The sequence below is a fragment of the Nothoprocta perdicaria genome, unplaced genomic scaffold (genome assembly GCF_003342845.1).
Source record: "Nothoprocta perdicaria isolate Ctin4 unplaced genomic scaffold, notPer1 scaffold_9, whole genome shotgun sequence".
Classification (NCBI taxonomy): Eukaryota; Metazoa; Chordata; class Aves; order Tinamiformes; family Tinamidae; genus Nothoprocta; species Nothoprocta perdicaria.
The window spans coordinates 5,165,679-5,193,112 of NW_020456198.1; the positions used below are offsets into that span (position 1 = coordinate 5,165,679).

At 41.9% G+C, this 27,434-nt stretch overlaps 1 protein-coding gene across 1 annotated transcript in view; it reads left to right on the forward strand.

Annotated features, from left to right (window-relative positions):
* The window catches only part of FHIT (fragile histidine triad), a 356,061-nt gene that overhangs the window by 203,286 nt on the left and 125,341 nt on the right, over nt 1–27,434 (forward strand). The window contains exons 3-4 of the mRNA XM_026052580.1: nt 23,488–23,633; nt 24,520–24,549. Of these exons, the coding sequence (XP_025908365.1) occupies nt 23,488–23,633; nt 24,520–24,549 (176 nt within the window). The remainder of the gene's footprint in view (nt 1–23,487; nt 23,634–24,519; nt 24,550–27,434) is intronic.

Sequence of the window (27,434 nt, forward strand, 5' to 3'; positions counted from 1 at the left end):
GATCAAGACCTCAGAAATCAAAATGACTCATTTTAAAAGCAATGAGAGCAAGAGAGTTATCTGCAATTACTGTTTTTCTTTGCAGATTTTCTCTCTTTTTTGTTTGTTTAGTAGATGTAAGCCTACACAGACATATGTATATATATATATATGTATGTCTAGACTGGTAACTATATCTGCTCCTTACAAATGTGCCTGTCATTCAGATCTTACTCCCTTGCCTATAAGCCATGTGTTCTAGCGATCCAAATGTAACTAGGAGTTGTGGGCAACTTGATAAATTCAAACCTTTGGGTTTTTAAATGATTCTAAAAAGCTGAATTAGATAATATTAAGGCTGATGATAAAAAAAATTGTTGGAAAAGTTCACAACCAGATTTGATTGCCTATTTCAAAGGATTTGTCTGCAGGATATTGTGTGGGCTGGTTCCTGCCCACAGGTTCCTGCGTTTTTAAACAACTGCTCTAAGTCCCTTCCTCTACTGTCGCTGGTAGAAAAATAGGTTTGCTGTTCCAAGCGCAAGACCATTTTTTACTTGCAATAGCTCTTGGCTCTCTCGCTGACTGCAGGAACAACATTATCTGAAAAGAGTCTACATTGCCTGAATCCTTAGATGCCCATAGCAATTCCCAAAGAATATTATTCAACAGAGACTTCTGAGGAAAACATAAAAGATGTTTTACCTCAGCCTGAAGTTGCGTCTTGCTTCCAAGTACTGTCTAAAATTCAGACAGGTAACAGGATTTAGGATTAAGTGTTGGGACCCTGAAGATATGATGAGGAAAACTCGTTTTATTCTAATCGCGGTTAGGCACCTGGCGGCCTCGGATGCCAAGCCAGGGCCGTGGCTTTGCTCAGGTAAGGGCGCTGCTTCCACCCGCCCCTGGGCACCGTCACAAACACAGGGAGCGTGAGACAAATGAAGCAACTACGAAGCCTTTGAAAGAGAACTGTGCTGGTAAGTTATAATTTTCTCTCTGTTTTGATCCCCAAGCAATTTATTCTGCAGGCATTATGTAAAGAAACTGCAGGCTTTCCTCTCGGAAAGCGGCTGTGAGGAGCGTTCGATAGGTGAGTGCAGCCGTAGTGACACGTTGGGTATTTGCCTGCCCTCTTCCTCTCCTCCCACAGAGAGCAGGAGCCAGCATGTGTGTGGCTGGTTCCTACCTTCCTTAACTTCAAAGAAGATTCTTTGAAAATATTTTAGGCAAGTCTTTTTTTTTGAGAGCTAAATATGCATATAAAAATGAAATGTGTACACTGTGATACCACAGGATGCAGGACTAGCTTAAGTATTTTATCGAAAGAAAAACTCTGGGAAACGGCAACAGAGATGCTAACACAGGCTGAGTGGTGGCTGCCAACCTGGGAAGGCACTGGTTGCTCTCTTTGGCCATGTTGCCCGCCACTGGATTGATGAAGTGCGTCTAAATCAAAAGGCTCTGTGGAGTCTTCAGCTACTGACTTTCATAGCAGTCTGTATGACCTCTCTGAATGGGGCATTTTGTAAGCTACAAGCAGGCAAGTTGAGTGGGGTTTTAATTCCTCCATGTCCTCTAGTCCTCTTCTCTGCAGGTCTAATGTGAGCTGTGTTTTTTGGAGCAAAGAGAACCACGGTTGTGGAATGGCAAATGATCTCTACTTTTGTGTCACAGGAGAAGAGCAGGTAGGACTAGGAGTGTCACAGGATCTCAAGTCCACAGCAGGCCTGGAGCCCTGATGCCTGGTCATGAGGAACATCTGTGTTAGCAGGTGCTGAGTTTCCAGACCTCATGGCCAGATTCCTTCGCTGACCACTAAGCTAACTCTGGTTCCTGGTGTTACCCAAGGGCTCGTGGTTTAGGGACGTGCAGCTCCTGCCCATCAGCTGATGCCCCCTGACTTCCTATGTGCAGTAGTTGTTGTATCTGTGACAGTCTGTAATTACTTGCTGTTTGTGTGTTATACAAATACAGATAATGAAGTGTGTGTGTGTGTGTCTGTTAGGGTATAAATGCTTTTTAAAACTGTGTTTAGTCAGTCCTTGATGCCTGGTAGTCAGGCAAGCCACAGTATCAATCAGGTAGAGAGGTGACAAATTATGCTGCCCTAGAGCCATGTAGACTTCTGTGAAAATGGTCTACTTATGCAAATGGATCATAAAAGAGGACAGAGTTGGCCCCCGGCACATTTAAGAGCATTCTTGGGCTTTGCCAGGCAAGTGTTGCTTCCTGCCTCATGCTTTTGATAGATGGAAAGTTACTGCTAATGCGTTTTTAACTCTGAGTATTGTAGTGGAAATGTCACTGACTGAAATGCGTTCTCTCTTCCACACATTAGTTCCCTTAACATGTCAAATACCGCTAAGTAGGTAAAAGGGGTGTGTGCAGTGAGATGAATCTACTCGTACCATCCTGTTCATAGACTCTTGTCGTAGTGCCCAGCGTTTCTGATACCAGGTGGTCCGTCAGCATTCAGATCCACAGCAGTGCCAGAGCTCCGCTTGGCTCTTAGGGGGACTGAGATTAAAGCCTGTGAGCCACTCCAGTGCCCAGGGTGGGTTAGAGATGCATCCGTGACATAAAGAGTCCTCACAGATTCTGAAAGTCAGAAAGTCGTCCCTGAGGTGTAACTTCTTCTCTAGAAGCCCAGGGTGTGGGAGCAGGGAACAGGCAGCCACAGCAGCGCGATGCTGAACGGCTCCGTTCCAAGAGCTCTCTGGGGCCCTGGCAGAGGTTTGTTCTCTGCGCCCTCAGTAGTTGCTCCCGTTCAGAGGAGTTTGTGCTGGGCACGGATGTGCCACTCAGTCCGCTCTGGTGCTTTCCCCCTCTTCTGTGTGCTCTGCTCACTGGGACTGGCTTCCTGAAAACCTGGACCTTGTTTTTCAGCAGTCAAATATGTCTCCAAATGTGCTGTTAAGGATATCCTTGGGGATTACTTAAACTTACCTGTCAAAGCCCTGTTTCTCCATTCTTGGGCAACTGTTACAGCTGATTTTTGTGCATTGCTGTGATGTGGCATCTTTCCTGCATATGCCCTTTCTTCGGAATAGGCTGTCACTAATATGTCACTTCGGAAAACATTTCATTTCTGAAAATAAGGCCTTTACGTCCCTACTTTAGGACAAACGTAGATGCTACTGGATTTGCAGCACTGTTTTTGATTTAATTGGAGCAGAGACTGTCTAATGTATTGTGTTGTCGCACTGGGACTTTGTGGGGAGCAACTACAGGGAAAGGAGAAGGATAAAGTGCAAATAGTTGATCAGACTGCAGCACTCACTGAGGTGTTTTCTTGATTCAGAGCCCTCAAATCAAAGAGTGTGAGATCTGTTTGCTGAAGCTGTGCCAGCCAACTACTTACGATTGCTCTTCTGTTTCCAGGAAAATTTCAAGAATTCACACATGCTACAAAAAATGGCATTTTCAGAAAAGCCATCACATGAAAGACATGTCCAGTTACTAAAGCAGTTACATTTTGCACTCCTAAAATGAGGATTCAGCTCTAGGGACGTTGTCTTGGTAGCCTCGTGTTGTTTGAATAATTCACCTCTGAGGAATATTCTGACCTAAGCTTAGCTTTAATACCCATGGACTTACGAACCTTTCAAGAAACTGCATTTCAAGATGTCAAGACGGTGATTTATTTGCCTTTTTGGTTTTCTATTTCAAATATCATCCTTCTGCTTTTCTACTATCATTTGTTAGGCACGTTATATGGAGTAACATAACATGTTTCTAGCTTTATTGGGCACTGTAAATAGCTTAACTTTGGTACTGACTTGCTTTTTCTGAAAATATGTCCATATGGATGGGGTTTACATTGTAAATACCACTGGGTTTTTAGCTGTCTGCAGCCAGTTTTGCTGAGTTAGATTATGACAGATTTTTAGCAGTTTCTATAGGAGATGACGCTTACATACTTGTGCTGTATATCTGTTTTATTTACCTCCTTCTCTGTTCCACTCCCTTGCTTGCCATGTGTTTTTGAGCAGGGGCTGTTTCTTACTCTCTGCAAGACGCAGCAACTTGCCTTAGTTTTGCTTTTGGCTGATGCACTGAAGACATCAGTACTGTCTACTACAACTTAAAGAGAGGAGGGGAAAAAAAAAAAAGGTGAACCATCTTGTCCGTCTTTGAACTAAGGGAAAGATTGAATTCAGACCAAAACATCCTGTGGACTCGCGTGCTTAGACCCTATTAACCAACTCCGCCAGGGAAGCAGTCTCAAGTGGGTAGAAGGAGATGGGGACACTGAAATCTACTGGTAACTGGGTAGAAATATTTGGGTGTAGGAGATGGGCTCTTTGTGCCTTCCCTCTCCTCCTTGGTGTGTGGGTTTATACCCTGATAGACTGCAGCTTTCTTGTGAATAGAGACTTGGATTGGAGACTTGAGTTGGAGTTTGAGCTGAACTGGGAAAAATGCAGGATTTACCGTATCAGCCTTTACTCATGGGGAAAGTGCAGTGCTGCTTAATCTAATCTAAGGAGTGAGCAGGGTTCAAAGTGCTCCTAGGAGCAGTGGAGAAAATTGCTTGACCAGCTAATGGGATTAACTGACCATGTTCAAAGGGTTGCAGACCACTAAGGAGCAGCTAATCGAGTAAGGTGGGTATTTCTAATATTCATTGCTTTAATTTTTGTGTTTTATCAGGTATGAAAGACTGAGTGGCTGCTTGAAAGGGAGCTGCAAGGCCTCTGCAGGGTTGTTCAGTGCATAATAAACTAGAAAAACAGCAAAAACAGAGAGGAAATGTTTTGGGAGTTTCTATTGCAATAAGAGTGCATATATATGTAAACATATTACTGTTAGATGGTATTATCTTTCTGTGATGATGTCTTCAAAGGAGGAGGCAACTGTGATTTAGGAAGCTAGGGGAAATCTTCTCAGAGATATCAATGACAATTAGAATTATCTCAAAATACAGCTGTTTTTTCCCCCCTCATTTACATCTGTTGTGGTTCTAGGGCAAAGGAGCCAGGTGCAAGATTGCAAAGTGCTTCTTCCACCCGTCCCCTGGGCGCTCGGCAGCCCCAGCACTCGCAGGTTCCCAGGCCACCCTGTGTGCCGGGCAGCGTGGGTAGTGATGTGAATGTTTCTGTGCCTCCCACCTTCAATTTAGGTCGTCTTAACGTTTAAAGAGAGGTAAGATAGCAGCTTGGACAAGGCCAGCAATGATTTAAGAGAAGAAAAATCGTTTCTTCCTCCTAACAGAGGACCCTTAAAAGAGGATCGACCTTTCCCAAATGTGGGACACAGGGAAGCTTGTGAGGCAGGAGATGCCCTGCAGGCAGCTCTGCTTCTTCCCAGCCCTTTTCAGTAGGGAAGCACCAGCCACTAATTCTGTATGTGCACAGAGGTGCTGCCAGATTGACCCTGAAGGTGGGTTGCTTCCAGCAAGAGAGAAGGCAAAAAACCTGTTCACTACAGTCACTGATGGATATTCACCACATAAGCATCACAACAGGCCTGCTGCAAGCCATAGAAAAACATTAGATTTAAACATGACCTGTAAGAGCACATTGGCCATAGAGGCAGAAGAAATCACCCTGGTAATGAACATGTAGAAGTTGCCAAAGATAGTGGGGAATTAACCCCATTAACCTCAGGCGAGGGGAAGCACTTAGGTCAATAAATATTTACTCTCTCTCTGCTTTTTTTGAATGTGCTTTTATTTGTGCCAATGGAGAGCTTTTCTAGAGATTCTGTAAAGATATATATATGTATATTAATATTAACTTTGTGTCTTGTTGCCTTATTTTATTTCTTTGAAACAAGCAGTAAATTTACCATTGCAAAATTGCAATTTTTTTTTTCCGTTGTAAAATTTATCTCAGCTCATTTGTCATGAAAATTTGCCCCTTAGGACTAGTTTGAACAGTATCCCAGGTGTTTAATGTTGTTCACCTAATGAAGGCACAACTCATGAAAACAACTATTGAACTGTGGTACACCTCATGAATACTGAGGAGGCATTCGAATTTAAAATGCATGCGTACTAGTAACTGGGTCTATAAACTGCTGCTCCTGGAGCCTCGCTGCTCTATGAATATTTCTCCATATGAACATTTTTCACTTGCATCTTTTTTTGTCTTCAGACAGTTTGTATGTCTCCATTTAGCATCATCAAGCCAGAGAGAGGACAGTTGTAATTAGCTTGGTCATGGAGGGCTTGGCAGATTTTCTCCTGAAATACTGTAGTTCATAACATGCCTTATTACTCACATTTCTGTCCTCTTAAATCAAGGAATGGGAATCGTAGTAGGACATAACAATGTAGCAGAAGAGGTAAAGAGGAAAGGAGGAGGCTCTTCCCTCCGGGTGCTGGGGTCCACCAGGAAAGATTGAGCTCCTGCGAGGTGAGGACCTGCTGCACATCCAAGGTGTCTTGAATGAGATGGCCCTTGCCACAGGAGAAGAGCTTTTTTTGCTGAGGGAAACTTAAACCCAACATTTGCACTTTGCCAGCATCGCAGTAAGGATTGGTGTTCTCGTTTAAGCGTCTTAATTGTTAAAATTAGACAGATTTATGAATTTAGACTGGCCTGAGATAAGATTTGTGTTCTGAGTAAAAAGGTCGATGTACCCATGTTTGTTGTTACTGGAATGGATGTTGAATTTCCTGTAAGAAGTCCCCTTGGAGCGTGTCAGGTCCACCTGCATTGACCAACACGGAGCCTGGGATGCTCGGGATGCAGGAGGCAGCTCTCCCTGCAGAACTCCCCCGCTCCCAGTGAGTGCTCTTACCCCTCTGCAGTTGTTTGATCTAAGAGCACAGCTGGAGGATTTTTTTTTAATTATTGTATTTTTTTTCAGCAGCATTTCTTTTGTAACACTAAGAGTTCCTTTTTTAGTGCAGCAATACTTTTCCTGTGAATGAGCGCTAACTACAGAGGAGAAATAAAGAAAAAAATGCCAGGTAGCTCTACTTTAAACTTTTGCTGTATCCCAGAATAGCTCCAGACCTCATTCCATTCCAAGATCTACACTTTTCTGCTCTGATATGCTACTTTCTCTCCCTGTCCTGTATTCTTTTAGTGAGATAAGTGGGAGTTCAGAGTATTTGGGACTACACAGTCCCTGGCTCTTCCTTGCGGATGTGACACTGGAATTCTGCCCGTGTCTGAAATGTGCAGGCTTCTGCAATATTAACAGCTGCTGTGGGGAAAATACACTCTTGATCCAGTCTGATGGTTTCCATTTAGTCCTCTGCATTACCGCATGCTTTGCATTGTCTCTGTATTAAAGTAAGTCTTGAATCTGTTTTTTATCCTTTTTATTAATTGTTAGACCCAACTCTGGTAATCCCAAGGGATGCAGCACATTGCATCACCCCGTCGTGGTTGAGCTAGAAGCAGATTTTTAGACAGGGAACCTGAGCCAGGTTTGAGTTTGAGATCCCCTGGGCAGCTCCAAGGAGTCTGAGCCGTGTCTGCCGTAGTGACGTGCGAAGCTGAGAGCTGGAGAAGTCTGACTCAACGATCTGAATTTCTTGGGTGTTGTGGTTTAGAGCCAGACACTTAACATCATTTTAATGCAGTTTTTGTGTCTGAATTAATATAATAAATGTCAATGTTGAATAGAATAAGGTCACATTTTACTACTTTGACCAGAAGTGTAATCTTCCAAGATTCAGTTTTATTACTATTATAACAGTCACGCTGGATAAGGTCACCAATATTTCTTTCAATATGAAGTAATACATGAAAGCATAGTTTATACCAACTTTATCCTCTGCAGTGTGGATTTGTGCTGTGAGATGTATTGACAGAGCTCTACTGTGGAGGTATTTGCATGTAACACCAGGGCTGATGTTTTGCATTATCTTGCTGTAATGCTGTGTTGGTAAGCTCATGCTCATTAGGGACTTAGTCACTGCAAAGAAATGAACCTTTGAGGTTTGTACTCCCTACTTCAAAGAAAAAGGGCATTTCTTTTCCAGCAGCATGGATATTTAGTCTGAAAGGCGCCGCTATATGCTGCACAGCATGATGAAAATGATCTGGCTTTTGCATACATATACTTTGCTTGAACAACAACAGTCACCAGCAGAGCCGAATTTCAAAGGTAACTACATCAAGAGTACATATCAAAACGTATGCGTACCCTGTCTGCTTATAAAGAGATCAGCTGCACCTCTCTTTAAAGCTGAAGTAATTGGACACATACCTGCATATTTACATTGCCTGACATGGTGTTACAACTGCTTTTTTTTTGTGGCTTCCAGACTGCATTTGTGAAAGATGCAGTAGATACCCTTCATTTTCCTTTCGAGTGAGGGGCTGTGTTCTGAATAAGGCCATTTGTCTTGTCCTCTGTCGAACACCTAGCAGTAATGATTTTCTTCTATTTGGGAGTCTTCCTGGTTTGTTTTTTAATGAATTCTTTATGAATTTTTATTACGTGAGGATGAAATGCTGCTGAATGTATTATCTTGTATACCCCGCTTCCTTAGAGGAAAAACACATCACCAGATTTTGTGCAAATTGAGAGTGGAAAAAAATGAAGGGGTTAAAAGGTTCTGTAATATACAGTGCTATACTAAATTATGCGAGGCAAATATATTAAATAATAATCTATTCTTTATTACACCCTGCCTGTTTGGGGATTATATGGAGCAGGATTGATGGAGGTTTCTTTTTTTTTAGCTTTAGCTTAAAAAGTTGATATGCTTCTATTGCAAAACTTTTTTCTGCTTTTATTTATATATTTTATATATATATATCTCACGGGTTAGCATTTCTGAACTACAAAAACTGTTTCCTAAAGCTGAAGCGCCTCAGCTTTAGATGAGGCAAAGCCCTGGGATCCAGGGAGGAAGGTACATCTGCATGGGCAGGTGGGCAGAGTCCTCTGCTACTCTTGAGGTTCTTGGTAGTCAGTGGTAATCCCAGGAGCTTAACCCCTGAAGTCTCTTGTTGTGATACTGTGTGATTTAAGGAAGAATAATAATTAACAAAAGCTATTCTAAGCAAATTCCTACTTTTCTGGTAATATCTGCTTGGCTTTGTTAAGACTGGTGTACTTTTGTCCTGTAGGCTATCTTAGAGTACACTTCTGAGACTGCACATGTTGGGGTATGTGAGTGCTGGATGAGGCAACAGGCTTTGAGTTTCCACGCACGTCCCATCTATATATCTATGGCTTACACAAGTTTAAAGGAAATCAATTAACAATTGACTAATTGCAGAGCAGTTGGAGATAGCATCTGGAATGGGGATAGTTTTCTAAGCCTGACAAATCTGTGAATTTTCTTGTACTTGTTGAGGTCAAAAATACTGGACAATAGGGCGGAAGGTCTCCCTTGTAGGGCGTCATTATCTTGGGCTTTCTGTAACTACAGGTATATCTATGTATGTGGAATGTGTAATCAAGAAGGAAGAAATTATTGCATATTTCTAAGTCTGTGAAAGACATTGCTGCTGGCAAAGCACTGCATATAGGCTGTAGGCACATATGGCGTCGCATATACGGCATAGAGTGGCAGCAGAGCGGCAGCAGCTCATGCCTGTCAAAGTTTAAACCTGCTGACCTTTCAAGTGTTTTGGCAAGCTTGCCTCTTCCCTAGGGCTTGGCAAGGAGGCAGGGCCTTTCTGGAGCTTCTTTTCTTCCTGGTCACTGCTGGCTGGAAGGTTCAGGTGAAACTACCAGAGATTCTCAAAGGCCAAGCCACTCCTGCAAACACACTGAAAAGAGTATTAGATGTGTACAAAGACACAGCCTTTTTCTTTCTCAGCGAAAGCAGGTGCTGCTTATTTTCTTCCAATATTGGCTGCTTCTTCCTCTCAGTGGAAGGTACTAAATTATTCTAAGCAAGAAGTGTTTCATGTATCTTGTAATAATTCAGGTCACAGAGGTTGCAAGCAAGTCTAGTGCTTTACTTTTACATGTAGGACCTTGGATGTGTGTGGTGCTGCTGGAGGCCCAGGTGCCAGAGTTGTGCTGCCGTGTGGGGCCAGCTCTCAGGCTGGGAGTGTGGGCTAGTGCTGGCCTTTCCCAACTGTAATTGCCATTGAAGGAGACAGCTCCAACCTCGCAGCTGGCATCTCATTTCATCAAAGCAATGATAAACTTTACATCCCAAAGCTTCACCCACTTCAAAATCCTCTAGGTTTGGTGACAAATGCTGGGATATATTTGCATACAAATCACTCTCTTCGAGGAAACGGCTGATTTTTTTTTAATGCTTTCTAAACATCGTCTGTGTGAAAGTTTTGAGGCAAGCCTTTGTTTTCATACGTGCTCTGATGAGCTGCTTCTGGAGCAGAAAAGACTGAAGCCACATGAAATTGCTTTTTGATTCCTCTTTTGAGACCATCCTGAGAGTGATTTGCTAGAGTAGTTTCACTTTCCTCTCATTCTCTGGTCTCTCCTCTCTGTCGCTCATTTTGCCTTACACCCATCCCTTATGAAAGGGTGGTGCAAATCTACTTGGGTCCAGTGTCAAATAATCACAAGGGTTTTTTGAATTGTTCACTATTTAAGGCTTTTTTCTTTAAAAACATTTTCTGTGGTACATTGCAGTGTAATGAATTGTTGTAGAAGTAGCAGTGAGATGGATTTTTTTTTTCCTTTAGAAGAAAAAAGTGATTGAAAGGGCTTAAATTTCTCTACTAAAAGCCTACTGTCAACATAAGCACTTTTATCTCTTGGTGGCCAGTTGCATGGCAAAAACATCCCAGGCTGGTCTATCCCTACCCCTGGATACCATTTCATCTCCTCTGCCATTGACTTTGTCTGCAGTGGAACCAGCGTTCTTTTTATCACCTGTGGTCTGATCTTCAAGCTTTTGTTTTCAAAAGCACAGCCATCCTTAGGCAGGCAGGTGACTCGGAATGATTTATGACTGAGGAGAACTTTGAAGTTCCTGTAAACCACTGCAAAGCAGTGTTTTCTGCGTCTTTCAGTTACACGGCTGTTGTGTTGCTTGTACCTGCTGAGACATCTATTGTGTTTCACATGGTGTCGGTGAAGCACCAGCAGTGGGGACTGTTGTCCCAGGCAGAGGAGCCTAGGACAGTCATGCAGAGTGCAGGAGAACTGAATTGTGAGTGTCTGTCACACCGGGGCAAGCATCAGCACAGGGTTGCGAGTGAAACACAGCCAGGCAAATGCAAGGGCACTCTGCAGTTGTGTTCAATTCAACACAGAACCTATGTTGAATTTCTGGAGCAACCAGCATGCACGTTGCTTCTGCAAGACGAGATTTGGAAACAGTCAACTGTCACTGACATGTGGGGAGGTCACTGGATCATCCAAATCCAGCAGCTTGACAAGAGGATGCTGAACAAATGGCAGCAGAGATGCCTTCATTTGGAGGAGTGCCAAATGTGCCCTCAGATAGGGCATATCTATTTTGTGACTTTTGGAAAGAGAGACCCATCATCCACCTTTCTCAGCCAGATCACTTTGGTGATCACAAACTCCAAATACTGCCTGCTTGTAATTTAAGGAAGAAATGCAGAAGTTCAGCAATTTGGTTGTTGGCACAAAGTCTGTGGAACCATATGCAGCATTAGTTTTCTCCCTCACATGAAGGATGAGGTTGGAGCACTGTCATCTTTCTTTAGTTGGATTTTTTTGTCCTTGTTAGAAAATTACTTTTTCTCTTAACATTGATAGCATGTCAGCTTAAACTGTGGTTTTTTTCTCCACTCCAGGGAACAGTCTGCTAGCAACAATCACAGTAACATATTGTTACCATCAACTCGCATTATGGTAACACTGAGTCCACACTGGGGATCACAGCCCAAGTCTTTGGGGGTGGGTGGATGTGCTGTGAAGCTCTGGCAGCTGCTCAGAACCTACTCTGGGGAGGCTTTTAGCCCTGCGCTTCATTTGAAGTGCCTGCCACTCCTGCCTGTTCCCATAGTGGGGCAAGCAGTGCTGGGGTACCTGGCTACATCTGTTAATGAGGATGGGGAGGACTGAAAGACATGAGAGCCATAAAGCAAGGTGGTTGTGTTGGGGGACACAACCTGGTCCAGCTGGTAGCTTGAATGTCTGTCCTGTGATGTGCAGCAATCTGTGCAGCTCCAATCAGGTCTTCAGGTTCATATGGGCATCTCCATTTGCAACAACATAACCTGCACTCAGTAGAGAGGGAAGAAGGTGGGAGAAGGAGGCAGAGGGAGGCAGACGAGCTGGCTCAGATCTCTTCACTGCATAGAACCCACAGTGGGGGAGACAGGAGATTTCACATCTGCAGGTGGCTAAACCTACCCCTCCCTTGAGTGTTCAGCTGATATTTAAGTTGATCTTTCTGTTTTAAGAAATACAGGATCTTTTCTTGGCAGGTGAGTGATACCACCATTTGGAATACAGTGACACTGTACAGAGAGATGAGCATCTCTGTGCAGTTTTGGTAGTACCAAGTGGCTGTGGCTGGTGCCTGACCCTGGGCAGCAGACTCTTTAGAGATGGGCACTGGCTCTTGGTTCCTCCCCTTCTTTTACACAGAGGGCTTTGCGAGTGCACTGCTTTGGTGGGAACAGCCCTGGGAGAGTGTCTGTGCTCATGGTGTCTGTACCTGGGCTGGGCTCTGCAGGGAGCAGCAAGGGAGGATCTCCATCCCAAATGCATCTCCATCTGCCCTTACAGAGGTGGGCTGATGCATGGAAATAGTCTGGAGGGCAAAAAGCCAGCGGTACTGTGCTGCATTCAATGGGGTTTGGTGCTCAGGGACTGTGAGATAGCAAAGGAGGAGGTGAAACACCGCCCTGAGCACCTATGAAGGAGCTGAGGCTGCTTCTGGATTTGCAAATCCTTATAATGACAGACTGTGACAGTAAAAAGAGCCATGAAAATAGATCATGAAAAGAAGACCCAGATTAAGGAATCCCCTGGTACACTGGGACATGGTAAAACCCCATTAAGTCAATAATCTGTGCATTAAGAACTCCTCTGGTTATGTAAAAGAAATAAAACGGTCTGTTTTCCTCAGTGAGCCAGAGGAAGTGGTAGCTATGGAATGTAATGACATGATAAAGAGCACTTGCTCCTCAGTAGCCCTTACAGTCTAACTTGATTTACAGATCAGATCTCTGTTGATGACAGTACAAAGACTATAATGATGCCGGTGACCGTGTCTGAGAGAGTCTCAGTTGTGTCTTTATTCCAAGTCCACAGAAAGGAAATAATAAAAACAGATAATCACATTAAAGTAATGGTTTCAGATGACACTCGCAGAAAATAAGGTTATTCAGAGTTAAACTGCTAGTTTGTCTTCTTCATTCTCATGTGCTTGAATATTGCAGAAGCCTTAGATGAGAGTATGAATTTATGTACCATGCCTGCTGAAATGCCTAGCTGCAATGGGGAGAGTTGGGAACAATGAGCATTAATGGCAATAATGGTATTTGAACAGCATCTACAGAGGCAATCATGACTAAGGGCCTCTTGTCCTTATCCAAGAGGGCTTATTATGCAAGTGAAAAATGGAGGCCTTTTTCATTTCTTCCTCCTTTACAACATTCACAGTCTTGGATGCTTCCTTAACTATATTTTACCATCGCTGCCTGACTCTTATTCTGTATTTCAAAGAGGGTTTCATGCAGATAGTTCCATGTTGAAGGCATGCTTCACATCTGTTTCACATTTCATCAGTCCTTATGTGTGACTTACCCAAAACTGCCTGCTCAGGCACATGAGCAAAAATGTATCTTTGGAAGCATTTGGCCCTGACATATGTGTTTTCTATGAACTTTCTTGTAGGTAACAAGCTTTTTGTGTTGAAGGAGGTATGAAATAAATTGTCAAAGCTAAGTAGCTAAGGAATAGTGGCTTAAAATTTCTTTTCATGTTGCACTGCCTTTGAGTCTCTGCTTAAACGCTACACGGGATCTTTCTTACTTCCATCCTGCCTCTCTCTAGTCTGAAGCTGATGGAAGGACGATTCACTAGTTTGTTGCAGTAATAATCTCTAGGTACCTTAACTGCAGAGTAGGCCATTGCTGGTTTCCTGTTCATTTCAAATTTTCTCCGTCAGGCCCCAGTTGCTATTCCATTAATGCCCGTTTCGGTGTGCTCCATCCGTTAGTATTTCTGAGGGCCACCTTCTGCCTCCTCCGTGCATGGACAAGTGCACGCTTGCTCCAGCTCCAGGCAGGTGAATGATGTGCTATGAGTAATACTGTTTAGTAGATCCAGGTAAACAAGAAAGAAATAGTAATACCTACACAAAGAATAATGACTCTCCTACTTGCCAGGTCATCTCCTCCTGTGTTCTCCTCAGCTGTGTGTTAGCCAATGTAGTAAAACTCCTCAGCAGGCTTCTTTATCAGAGACTCTGCAGTTTTCCACATTCAGAGGAATTGATGGAAGTGCACTGGCAGAGATATCTCTAGGTGCAGCAGCAAAGGTGAACATCTGATCTTGTAGAGCGAACGTGACATGATTTGCCTTTCTACCATGGAAATGTGCTGAGCAGCTCAGGTGAAGAATCCTCTGGCTTTTCAGGCCGTCCCTTGAGGTGCTGATGTTAAGGAAGGCTAAACCATTCCTGCAAGGGGTATAGAGAGCATTTGCTTTTGCAGGAGAGCTCCCAACTTAAGGCAAACTCATCTCTCTGTTGACTCTAATTGGAGTAGTTTTCTGAACACCTTAAGAGATCTAAATAGAAAAGCACTCTTGAGAAATCAGCGGGAAGCAGTTGGCTTGTTCCATTTAGAAACTTTGAAGAGCCCACCCTATGTTTTAATACTCCTGGAGGAATACACTTACTACTAGACAGTCTGGATTATCCAAATTCAGTTTTCTAAAACTCCCTGTTATTCATGTTTCTCATTATCTATCAATTACATCCAAATTACCTTCATTACCTGAAATGTTGATTATCCAAACTTACTCAGTCTCCCCTGTGATACTGTGATAATTGAGCTTGAACTGCGTTCCTCCAGCCGAGGCTTCGCTTGTTAGGAAACGAAGGTTCTGTTGGTCTGGCACATGTTGCCAGAAGAACAACTTGCTATAAGCTGTGTGCTGTGGACTAGATAAAGGATCATAGAAAGGATGTATGAAGCCCTTGATTGTCTGCTTTGATACCAATAGGAGAAAGTGGATCCTGTAACCACTTCCCCTATAGCAGATCTAACAGAACCTTCTTGAGATGACTGTATTTGGGAAAAGACAGAAGAGGAAGAATAAGGCTGATGAATAAGACACATCAGCACTACCATAAAACACTCGCCTTTCACATTTTCACATTTGCTTGTATCCCACCATGAATGGCAACCATGGGGGGAAAAAAAAGAGTGTACGTTCAAGTACCATAGACTATAATATCTATAATGCATGTAGTTTTTGCAGAAACTTATTTCCTATGGTGTCTTTCTGCTAAGTTAAAGCTTATTTCTGGGAAATTTAATGCCTAGAATATGGCTTCCAATAAATTGCGAGAAAGTACATTTGTCATGACTAATATTTAGTAATTAATTGTTCCTTCGTTACGGTTACTGAATCATGAGCTAGAATATAACTTCATAATGATGATATTTTGGAATGAGATGGTTCCCCAGCTGTAATTAAAGCTCAGTTCTGAAGTTTGTTCTCACAAGTTGCTGCTTATTCTCGGGTGGAGAGGTTGGATCATGAGCTTATTCTCTGTGTTTGAAATGAGTCTTTGCAATGACATATTCCAGTACCAACAGGGTTAAGTTTGATAAACTGACTTCAGCACAGATTCCTGTGATGCAGGTCATTTGGACAAGAGCAAATGTAGACCAAGTGATTTCATATTGAGACTTCTACAATTCCATCCTGACTACTAGGTATTGCCTTGGGGTTTTCCAAAACCTTAATATTGTTCTAAAATATGGTTATGATCCTGGTAGATATGTAAGTTTGGGTCTGCAGAAAATTTCCTCTGATGAAACTTGCATCCAAGGCAGGTTTTGGAGCTACCAACTGTCATAGGGCTACTCTCATAGTCATCCACTTAAGCACGTGCCATTGCCCAAGGCTCCCCCTTCAGTCAGTAACCAACAGAAAAGGATTAATCCTGTGGTAAAATACCCTTGCTAAGAGAATCTGAGCTTTTAGTGACCTGCCTGACATACCCTAAAGCGATTTACTGGGAAGATCAAATAGAGGAAAGACTTGTTTAAAATGAAGTTAACAGTTCTGAATCTCACATTTCCCTGTTGTGGTCCTCTGTCTCTTGGAGTACCAGTGCTTCATGCTTTGATTTGCCACCTAGCAGGATTTGGACTAAAAGCCATCTGTATTTAAATGAGATACACTGACATCTTTTTTCCCCCTACAGAATAAGTAATATTTATTGTCCATTTCTTGGAAGCACTGCACCTTTCATTGACATGAAGAATTATTTTAAGAAGCTTCAGCTGGGGTGAGAAGATCAGTAGATTTTAAAAAATGGTGTAAAAGCTGCAGTGTGGTCTTAAAACAGTGCTCTTATCACAGAGCACAGAGATCCATGTCAAAGATTTACACTGATTGCCTTCGGTTCCACTGGAACCACTAATTCTCGCTTTTACTGCTTAAAACTGCTCTTCTGTATTCATGTAAACATGTACTGAGCTGCCTTATCAAGATAACTGTGTTTGGATAATTTGTCTGATCTTAATGACTTTTTTATTAATGCTGCAAAGTGACAAGATCAGAAGAATACATTGTGGGGGGGTTTTATGCTCTGAAGCAATTCTTAAGTTTCTACTGTAATTTTAATGCATTTCCATTGGTTCTTAATCATCTTTGTAGCTCATAGATACATTTTCTCCCAAAGTAGCAAGTTCTATGATGTAGCATTTCCTAAATTGTACCAGAACAGCTTTCTAAAATACGCTTAAATCCAGTTCTACCACTGTGGACTATTACTCTACTTTTTTCCTGTTATTACTGAGATCCTCACTCTTAATCTGAATAGTCTCTAGAGATTTCTTTCCCAAATTGAGCCACTCTGTCTTATTGAATCAGATTCATCCTTTGGGGAGATGTGAGCTCTGTAGATCACTTAAGTCTTGCATACATCCTAATTTAGTGGGTTAAGTTAGAACTTGACTGATTGTCCTTTTGCAGCACCGTGTGCCTTTGCCATTTCTAAAGGTGGTTTTTATTCCTCTTTAGCACATTGCTCCTGCATGTACGTGTACATGCATGTGCTCTTTGGGATGCCCTCGCTTCCTCTGTAGCTCCTCCTGTGTGCACTGTTTGCGGATCCCTGATTGCTCCCAGAGAGGAATTGCGCCTGTGCCCTTCAGATGAGGGGAACTGTTCACGGGCAGAAAAAAGATAAATGACTAGCAGTTGTTTTTCAGAGGTATTAATTTTATAAGTCGTGTATTCTACTGCTTTTCCTGAGGTTTGGGACTTCTTTCTGGTAGCAATTAGGGTTTTAGAACAAGGAAAACTTACGTTTGAAAGAAGTGAATACCCCTGCCTAGACTCCTCAGTTGAATCTGGGGACAACATTGTGGTGAGTTTCAGTACTTGAAGCCTCATCCAACTGATTTTCTGTGCTGCGGGCACTTGATGCAAATTCATGTAAATCAGTGTAAGAAAAGAATAATCCTTTATCCAGCTCCCTATTGCACTTTAGCTGATGGATGTGCAGAAAGGGTCTTCTGCTTCCAAGAGAGGCATGACGTTGGTTGCTGGTTCTGAGGTGCCGGCAGCTGCTCCACAGTACCCTACGTCTTCTCACCTTGGTGAGGACCAAACTGACTGATGAGCAGCTCTTGGGATGCCATTGCCACCCATTGCTCAAATACCTCCTGTCATTAGAAAGAGATGAGGCCGTGTCCATGGTTCTGTGGTCCACACAGCTGAAATCAGCTGCTGATGCTAAAACAAGCAAAGCCCTGGTGTCTGTGGCAGGAGTTTGTGCTGAGAGTGGCCCCCACAAATGAGTGGTGCCTGTTCAGCCATCAAGGAGACTCGGAGAGGCTGCACCTTCTCAACACAAGCATATGAAATATTGGAAGCTGTGTGAGATAACCCCCAGTACTGCAGTTCACCTTAAATTACTAGGAACTTTTTCTTTCTTACGGACTAAAATGAGTTTTCATGTCAAAAATTTTAGAAAACTATATATTTTAAAGGTTAAGAAAAACTCAATCTTTTTATTTTCAAATTATTCAAGTTAACTTGACTATTTTTCCTTATTTGCACCTTTAAAGTGTGAATTTTTTGAAATCTTAATTCTAATGCTATTTTGGCAAGAAAGATTTCATTTGATGTTATAAAAAGTTTCCTGAACAAGAGTAATGTTTCCATCCCAATGTCAGCTACACACTTCTTTACATATGACGACTTGAAAAATAAACATTTCTTTGAAGTAAAAAATTCTAGAACAAATGTTTTTAGAAAGCTGACAATATTGGTCAAACTCAAGAACTTCATAAAGAAGCAATTAGCCTTTCACTTTTAGATGTTCTACCTTTTCCCCTTTGTTTTATTCTTTTTAAGCATCATGTATTAAATCTTTGTCTATATATATTTTTTTTCCTTAAGAAGAGAGAGAGAGAAAAAAAAGGGAAAAGAACTTGATACCTATTGTACTTATTGTTAAGTTACCACTACCTGGAGAGCCTTTAATTTTTTCCTTCATGGAGTTTGAAGTTCAAATTCAGGAATAAAGCAGAAGTCAAAATGGCAAATATATTTTCTATATAGCAAGCTAATGGATCTAACGAGGAAAAAATGTGTTTCTTTCTAAAGCTTGTCAGATAAAAGGAATTTTATATGCTTTGTCTTTTGCCTTGCTTTCTTTTTTCGCTCCAGAAGGCCATTATTCCAACATTTCAGAAATACACAATGTTTGTACCCAGCTAGCAGCGTGTGCTGGATTTGTGATGAGCGCTTCATGGGGGTCATGACAATCCCATTGATGGCCTGTGTAGCCTGGATTAGACCTTAAAGGCAGAATTATAATAATCTGGCCTTCAAAACTGAAATTCAGTTGAAGTAAATAAAAATCACTATTGTGCTTTTGAATTTCAGCCTCTGACTCAGTGCATTAGTGAAAGGGAAATTGTGTTTGAAGTGGTCAGCACACAGCTGCTGGCCGTGTGGGCTGCAGTTCTTGTAGAATTCGAGACGTACTGTCATACCTCGACGTGAAAGCAGTTAAGAAGTTAAAAAATACCCAATTTTCAGTGGTCACTCATCCTCTGCAGAGTGAGGATGTCAGCAGAGAAGTAGATGTGCAAGGGGAATTTGGCAAAATTGAACATGACTTTTCCAATGTCTAGTTGCCCGCTAGCGATAATCCACCTAGCACCAGTGTCAAGGGCTCTGGTTACCAGGGTGTAGGAAATTCAGGGAAATGTGAAAGAGCTTTAGAGAAAGAGCTTTGAGTTTGTAGAGGGCCGAGAGCAGGCACAAATATTTTGGCATTCTGGCCCAGCTGAAGAGTTCAGTGGTGCTAACTTGGTCATGAGTGTGAGGTCTAGGAGAACTATCCCATGCAGGCTAGAGTCTTAATGGGCCATCGATGGGTGAAAGGCTGAGGCTCTCAGCTTGATTTAAGGAAGGGTTTCATTAAACAGCCTGCTCAAGACCATGCAGGAACTGGGTAGTAATGGCCAACACATGAGGACAAGTGAACTGGCTTAAATCTTAGGTCATCTGGAGTTTTTAGCTTTGTTTGAGGTTAGTGGCTTGGCAGTAGCAGGTCTGACCTGCCATTGCATCACTGCTGCTTTAGGGTTATGTAGTTCCACTAATGTAGCTGGAGTTATAGCCTAGTAGCTACTGGTAGTCTTTGGAGAATATTGACATTTGTAACTGTTTAATAAATCATTAAGAGTGCTTTCAGCGTATGTGAGGGCGTGCACATTAAAAAAAAAAAAAAAAGGCAATTGAGAGACTCCTGTGATATATATAGAGAGGAACGTGCAGTCACAAATTATAATAATGTATAAAGGTCTTTTACTCCTTAGAATGGAAGAGTCAACTTAATTAGTTGCATGTGCTTTAATGATGGGGATTGACTCAGTTTGAAGGAAACGCACCGACTGTGCACATCAAAGTTAAAAACACAGCAGTTTAGGATGAATGAAGAAATTGAGAAATTATTAATTTTGATGATAAGAGAGAAGAAACCCAAAGATTTCAAATGTTTCCTAGCACTGCATGCTCGTTGGGCAGCAAGATGGGGCTGCAGGGCCATTGCCCAGACAAAGGCATCTACTGCTGATCTGGGTGCCCCGATATGACCCAGGCATTGTACCCACCTGGCAGATATGGCCCAGGGCGTGTGGGAAACTGCTGCCCTTCTGCTGCGGCAGCCGTGTGCCTGTGGCCTCTCACATGGCAGGAGATGCTTCTGTTTAGGGAGTTAGTGCGCTTAGCCCTAAGTACGTAGCATTGTGCTCGCTGGCATCAGTAATACACAGTCACCTGAAGCACAACAGGAGCTCACAGCGATGTTTTCAGGGAGTAATTGCAGCAATCATGGACAGTTACCTAGTTTTAAACATGGGAGTTATTTTGAGATGAATCGAGCCTTAAAATCTGAGCAGGATGGAGTGTCAAAGCTACCCAGCTCCGGTGTAAAGTTGCAGTGGGTGGTTGTTTTTGTAATGACCTCAAATCCATGAATTCATTCTAACATTTGCCTTTTTATACATTTGTAGTTAAATATAACTTGAATGTTGTCCTAATTACATTCTCATGTTAATTTAGCTCTGATTCAGAATTTCTATCATTATTCTTTGTAGAATTATTTTGAAATGATGGAAAGTTCAGCAAAGATACTCCATCGTATGATTATACCTTTGAATTATTTATCGCGTTCAAAGAGAGAAATGCGGTTAAAACCTAGTTTGAGTTGTAAATGAGTCTTGGTAACACAGTGAGGAAGTGGCAGCTCTTTTCATGGAGCGACGTGGCGCAGGGACGCCGCATTTGGGGCCTGCGTTAGTGCATGGGGCCTTGTGTAAACCAAGGGCCTCATGATGAAGCAAGAAAAAAGTCATGGTACCAACTGGAAGTGTACCCTAAGCAGGTAAGACTGTGGAAGAGAGGGTAGAGGTGGAAGCAACCTGCTCTGGTGAAAAAGCAACTTTGTGACAGAGTTGAGGGAAAGCCCATGTCCTGACCCCAGTGTCACCCACGCTCCCTCTGCTTTGATGTGGGAACAGAAGCCACCACGAGCAGCTCTTAGCTGGGATTTTTCACAGTGGCAAGTGGTGTGGTGCTAATGCGAGGTTGTAGCAACCATGATTTCTGCAGAATTTCGCTCATGTGGCTGCGGCCCTGAGCCTGCTGGCAAGCGGCACACGAGCCAGGGAGGAACTGCTGGGGAAAAGCTATAGGTGAGGAGAGGAAACTTGCCGTAATGTAAGCAGCCGTTTTGCTAGAGGTAAGTGAGGGGAAATTCTTCATTTATAAATGGTTCATTGACCCATGATAATAAAGCAGTGCTGCAGAAGAAGGATAATTATCTACTTAAGTATCGGGTGCCCTAAGGGTAAAAGCTTCTCTTCTCTCCTTTGAAAAATGAACTCGGATTAAACAAATGTCCTTTTTCCTGTTTTACTGTTGACACGGATTTCCTTTTTATGAGGAAAATTAATTAGTTTTTTTTCTATTCCTTTATTCCTGCTATGGAAATCAGGTCTGCCGAGCAAGTTTAGAGCTTTTCCCCGGGGCCCTGAGCTCAGCCAGCAGCCTCCTTCACAGTGGGGCTTTGCACCGTGCACTGCAAAGGCACAAACACATTTTGCAGCAGCTTTATTATGCCCGCAAGCTGCCAAGAGCCACAGCCTTGTACAACTCAAAACCCCCAAAACCACACAGTTTTCTGCCAGTCCAGCATTGGTTTATTGCCTACTGCCTATTTACTAAAGAAATATCAATACATAATTCTTCTTAAAAATCTTAAAATTCTTTTTCTTTTAATACTGCAGGGGTAAAAATTGAGCAGTGGAGGCACAGATAATGCTGTGCTAAACAAATAAAGGGCAGATTTTTCAAAGCAGCTTAACAGTAAAACTGGAGCCAGGCTTCTCCTGCTCTGTTGTGAGTGAAGAGAGCTGCTAGCTGTGAAGTTCTTTGGAAAAATCTGCTCCAGGTTAAGCAAATATCCATCGCAATGTTGTCCATCTTCATCTGGACCTTGAAAAATGTTCAAAACCTGCCCCTACAGGTTTGCTTCCAGCAAATGTCTGTGTTTTTCCACCAGTCAGAAATATAAATGTGATTGCTAGGATAAATTTGGGGACGGGGAACATATTGCTTCTTGGTTTATGGAAATAAATCATGTTTTGCATGTAATAGTCTGTATTTCAAATATCTTTGGGTTCTTGAAAATCGGGTTGATAGAACCTTGGTGAGAACCTGTTAACTACAGAGTATCCCCTAGGTACATCTCCTAGCCTATGGAGAATTTCTTCTGAATACCTGCAGGCTTTGCAATGCCGTAAAAATAAATACGACTGTAATACAATGCCATGGAGCTTAACTTTCTTCAAATAGCCCTTTGTGCGCTTATTTTAATATTGAAAGAATAAGAAGCTGTTAATTTTCATAGCCTTTGGATCTGAAAGTTCAAGTGGTGGTAGAGGTGATATTTAAGGGCTTTATTCTGCAAACATAATACAAGTCAGAAGAAAAAAAAAGTCCCAACCGCAGAGAATTGAGATGAGAGCCAAGTCCCAAGTGCTTGTTGGATTTACACAACTGAGACTCTACTAAGAATTCGGGACCTTATTAGTAGTGTTACAAAATTGGCTTTTGCCCGAGGAATCATAGCAATCATTTATTGCTGTGAACTCAATAGGCCAGGTGACGGTGAATAGTGTGTGTGTCCTTCCATAGTTTACTTTATAGCTTCATCTCACTGACTCATGAAGCACTCTTATCAAGGTAGAAGAGAATCAAAGTGTATTTGTAGTGTTGGGAACAGAGTTTGGAAGGAAAGAGTTGTCATTACTTCTCTGTGTTTCTAAAACCAGTTTCTAAAAATGGGTATTTATAATTGGTGAGTGCTCCTAGTGAATGGTAATTGCTGTAATATAGGAATATGTGACCTGCTATTATCAGCAAAGTGCTGGATATTGAAATGTAATTGCCTAAAGTTAGAAGATCAAGACTTTCAAAAATATGGACCAAGTATATGAAAAAGCATTGCTGTCACAGATCCCTGGCCCCAAACCGCCCTGAAATCCTTCAGTCTTCTCTAACTTTGAGGTCTGAGATCCCAACATCTGTCTCCATGAAGGTAAAAATGATAACTTTGAATTTGTGAAAATTTAGAATGCTTTCCTCAAGATGTCTCCATATTAGAGAGGTAGGTGACCTCATTTTAGTCATTTCATCCACGTCCAAAAGGTTTGAGGAAACTGGGAAGGGTTACGAGTAAAGCATCATCTGATCTGTTGCATTCAGCTTTGTGTTTTGGTTGTTCTTGCTGTAATCCACAGGGAAAGACGAGTTCAGAGGGACTTAAAAGGGGACTAGAAGGAGGTTGTGGGTGAGGAGTGGGGCATTTAACCTTCTGGGTCACTCCAATTTGCATTTGTGCCTTGACGGTACCAACCTCAGATGTCCTTGTGTGCCCACTGCGGCCCGTGGAGCGTTTCCGTGACCTGCGTCCCGACGAAGTGGCTGACTTATTTCACACAGTGCAGAGGGTTGGCGATGTGGTGGAGAAACACTTCTGTGGCACCTCGCTCACCATTTCCGTGCAGGTTTGTCAACTGGGCAAGGGTTTAGCAATCTTCCAACCTTCCTCCCGTATCCAATGACAAAAGGGCATCCCCATTTTAAGGGGGAATATATATGTAATATAATTGCTTTACATAATGCATAGCAGTCTGACAGATTTGTCATTGGAGAAAATGAACAGGCAAAAAAAAACTCAGCACAGAAGTTTGGATAATTAATAACTGCAAAACTTTCCAGGCTAAGCCTGGAAACACTCCCAAGCGCAGTGTTTATCGGCGAGTGTTTCAGTAACTACTGCACCACCGAGGAAATGTCTGCAGGGTTGACCTTCCAGGGAAGGCAGCCACATTTCCACATTCAGCAGGTAACCCACTGCTTTCAAGGCAAGGAGATAATTCCTCTTTGCATCTATTGCTGCGTAACCAAAGAGACATAACCGTGTAAATATGTTATCCGGTCTGACCTTTCAGTCATACCTGCTGCTTTTATACTGCTTTTTTAGCAGAGCTCAGTGAAGAGCTGTGTTTAAAGCAGATTGGGAGACTAAGCCCATTTTATTAGAATAAGACTTTAAGTAAGCATGCTTTGATTAAAGCATCATTTACATCTCTGATTTTATATTCATAAAGATTAGAAACTTATTGTGAGCTATTGAAAAACACAGTGTGGAAGAATGAAAAATAACAACCATATTTTTTGTTTTATTTCTAAGGTACATTTTCTTACTTTGCCTTGGCCTGATATGAAAAGGCACCTACTCCACAAGCTCTGTGTTGAATGGTCCCCAGGAGAATATGCTAAGTTAACATAGAATGAAATTGGATGTAAATTATTAATGAGTGATATTTCTGAGTCTCCATGGGATCCTTGTTAGTTCCTCTAACTTAAGACTTTTCTTTCTGCTTACAGGATGGCCCTGAAGCTGGTCAAACGGTGAAGGTGAGTGCTTGTAATGAAGGACACAAATCAAGAGGCAATTATAAGAACTAATAAAAGAAGGAAACTAGTCATCTGTAGAGCATTGCAGTATTGTTATTTTATCCTTGAGAACAGAAAAATCCCGATTGTGCTATTATTGTAAATACTTTTTATTGAAATTTCATGGGATGATGTTTACGTTCCTTCTTTTTCCTAGACAAAAGTTTTCAATCACAAAAATCACTTTTCTAAGCTGCTGGCTTTATTTATGCAGGGAAAGCTGTAGGAGAGCGGCATCTGGTTAAGTTTTTGGTTTGTTTTATGGAGAAAATATTGCCATTCCATTGATAATCTCTTTGTTTGTCTTTTTATTGCCTAATGAGTCATAGCTAATTGTAGGAGCAGTTAAACACAACCACATTTTAAAAATACACCTTTTGTCTGGGCTTTCTCTCTACAAATTCATGTCACATTCTTGTTACCAAAGTTCAAATGTAATGGAGCCCAGTGAAGCCTAAAAACAGATTTTAAGAGTACTTCTGAAACAGACGAGGGGAGAAGGATTTATGGTTTTACTCTCTGCTTTAGTAATAATATAGATAGCATCCAAGATGATTCTCCAGCCATGTTTCACTGCCTATTAACGCAAATGGCTGTGTAGTTAGATTATTTACCTGAATATTAGATAAAAGCTATTTTTTACATTTGGAATCAAAGGAAAGTCAAATATAGATATGGGTTAGCACTTCGTAAAATCATATTGGATGGCTCAGGGAAGCTGCTTGGGCTGTTTGAGATTACTGTAACAACCAAGTGATGGCATGTGGGAGCATTTTACTTCTTTCCAATTTGCTATATTGACCTTACTTTTCATTGTTGCAACTCCTTGTTGCTTACTTTGAATATTTAGCAGAGAGCTGATAGGAAGAGGGGAGAAGAAATCAGAAAACTAGAAAGGTTTAGGAAGATGAGGAGTAAGGGAGGAGGGTAACACAATTGCAGTGCTGCAACAAAATTGACTCTTCAGCTCTTGAGTTACCATGCACTGGGGTGGGCTTTAGCAGGAATGCCTGAAAAGAAGTAAAGTCTTCCGGTTAAAATACTTTCTTAAATAAGTTTTGTCTTGTTTTACCAAGACGTCTCAGAAGTTCTTTTGCTGTTTTGAACAGAATTTATTTTCTCTCTGAAGAAAAGTTATATAGAGATATTTATATTAAAAAGTGAGAAAAGTGCTTCTGTGGATGAGCAGAACCAGACATAAATGCTCTATGTCCTGTTGAATGGTGAACCGTAACAAATGCTTGTGTAGCTTAAAAAGGGCAAGAAGTTCTGTATAGTTTTGTACTCAAACTTGAGAAAAATGGCATTAAATGTTAGCTTATCTGGTTAATTGCTAAATGGTAGACACCCTTAGTGGCCTCTTCTCACACTTTTAATAAGTAAAGACCCACCGTTAAAGCTGCGAACCCCTAGACTCTGTGATAAAGAGTGTGTATTCATAAATCAGAGGTTAGCACTTTGCATTTTTCTACTTTTCTGCATCATTGGGCAACAGTGTAATTTATCATCATCACTCTGGGATGTTTATCATCCGAAAATGCCAACAACTATTTTCTTCAAAGAACTTAGAGCTTTCAAAACTTGCACTGGGGAAGAAATTACTGTGATCAAGATATCTGTTAAAGTGAACAACAAGGAGGGTACATAAATAGCGAGTTGTATTTAAATTGCTTTGAGTAAGAAAATGTTTAAAACCACCTATGTGATCTACAAATAATTTATGAGCCTTAAATTCCAGGTCTCATGTATTTCTCTAAGTGTTTCTTTCCTCATGTATAAGCATGCACAATCATCCAGTCTTCCTCTAAGGGACCTTTTAATTAAAATTTCTGGAACAGACTAAACATTAGAAAAAGCTCTCTAATAATAAGAATAGCTAAGCATCACAATAAATATCCAAGGGAGTTTGTGGAATGGCTGTTTCAATAGGGTAGGCGAGCGTATGTCAGGAGCTAATTAGGTATAGCTCGTCTTGCTCTGAGCAGGGACACAGACCAGATGGCTTCCAGAGTCTCTTCTTTTTCTATGTTGTATGATTCTGTGTGCATATATACATTTAGGCTGCTACATAAGGAATTACAGGAAGGCAGAAGAGTAGTGGCTGTTAAGCCGCTTAGTGCAGAACTTGCCTGCAACATGTGAAGAGTTACCAGCCTGAACAAAAACAAAAACTGTTTGAGAACTGCTATCTGCATGTGCCAAGGAAAGTCTATTTTCTGCTCAACAAGAACTATAGCCCATATGTAAGACAGATCTTGGACCTCAGCCTGGGTATGAGTGTCAGGTCTTTATTTGCTATGGAGATATCAGAAAATATATGTGCAGTGTATATACCAGGTATAAAAGAGATTATTCTGGTGTAGTATTTGATAGAAATCAATTATAAGATGTATGTCAGGCTACATGTATTTTGTGCTGCTCTGAAACCTGCTGGTGTGTGCAGGTTTCTGTCAAGTGTATCATATATTGCAATGTGGGGATACGTTGGCAGTGCCTTGTAGCACTGTAGGACTCAAATCTTCTCAGTTTCCTGACAGGAGGCTGTTTATCCTCTTAACACATAACTCCATTATGGCTCCGTCGCTTCTGTCCCCCTTGGATCCAAGTTAGCAGAGGCAGAGAATGGAGACGTAGGGAGACTCACGGTGATCCTTGTCAATCTGCCTGTTACTGGTGTGTGTCTTTCCATTGGATGAGTCTTTGGAAGAAACTGTACTTTTAGCTGCCCTCAGCTCACCATTGGTCTGGAGCTGTACCCAAAGGCTGGCGCACGCTGGGGTGTATGGCCTGAGCTCCTTGCACTTGCTCTGAGTAGTGCGTCAGCAGCAAAAGCATCTTCCCGCACA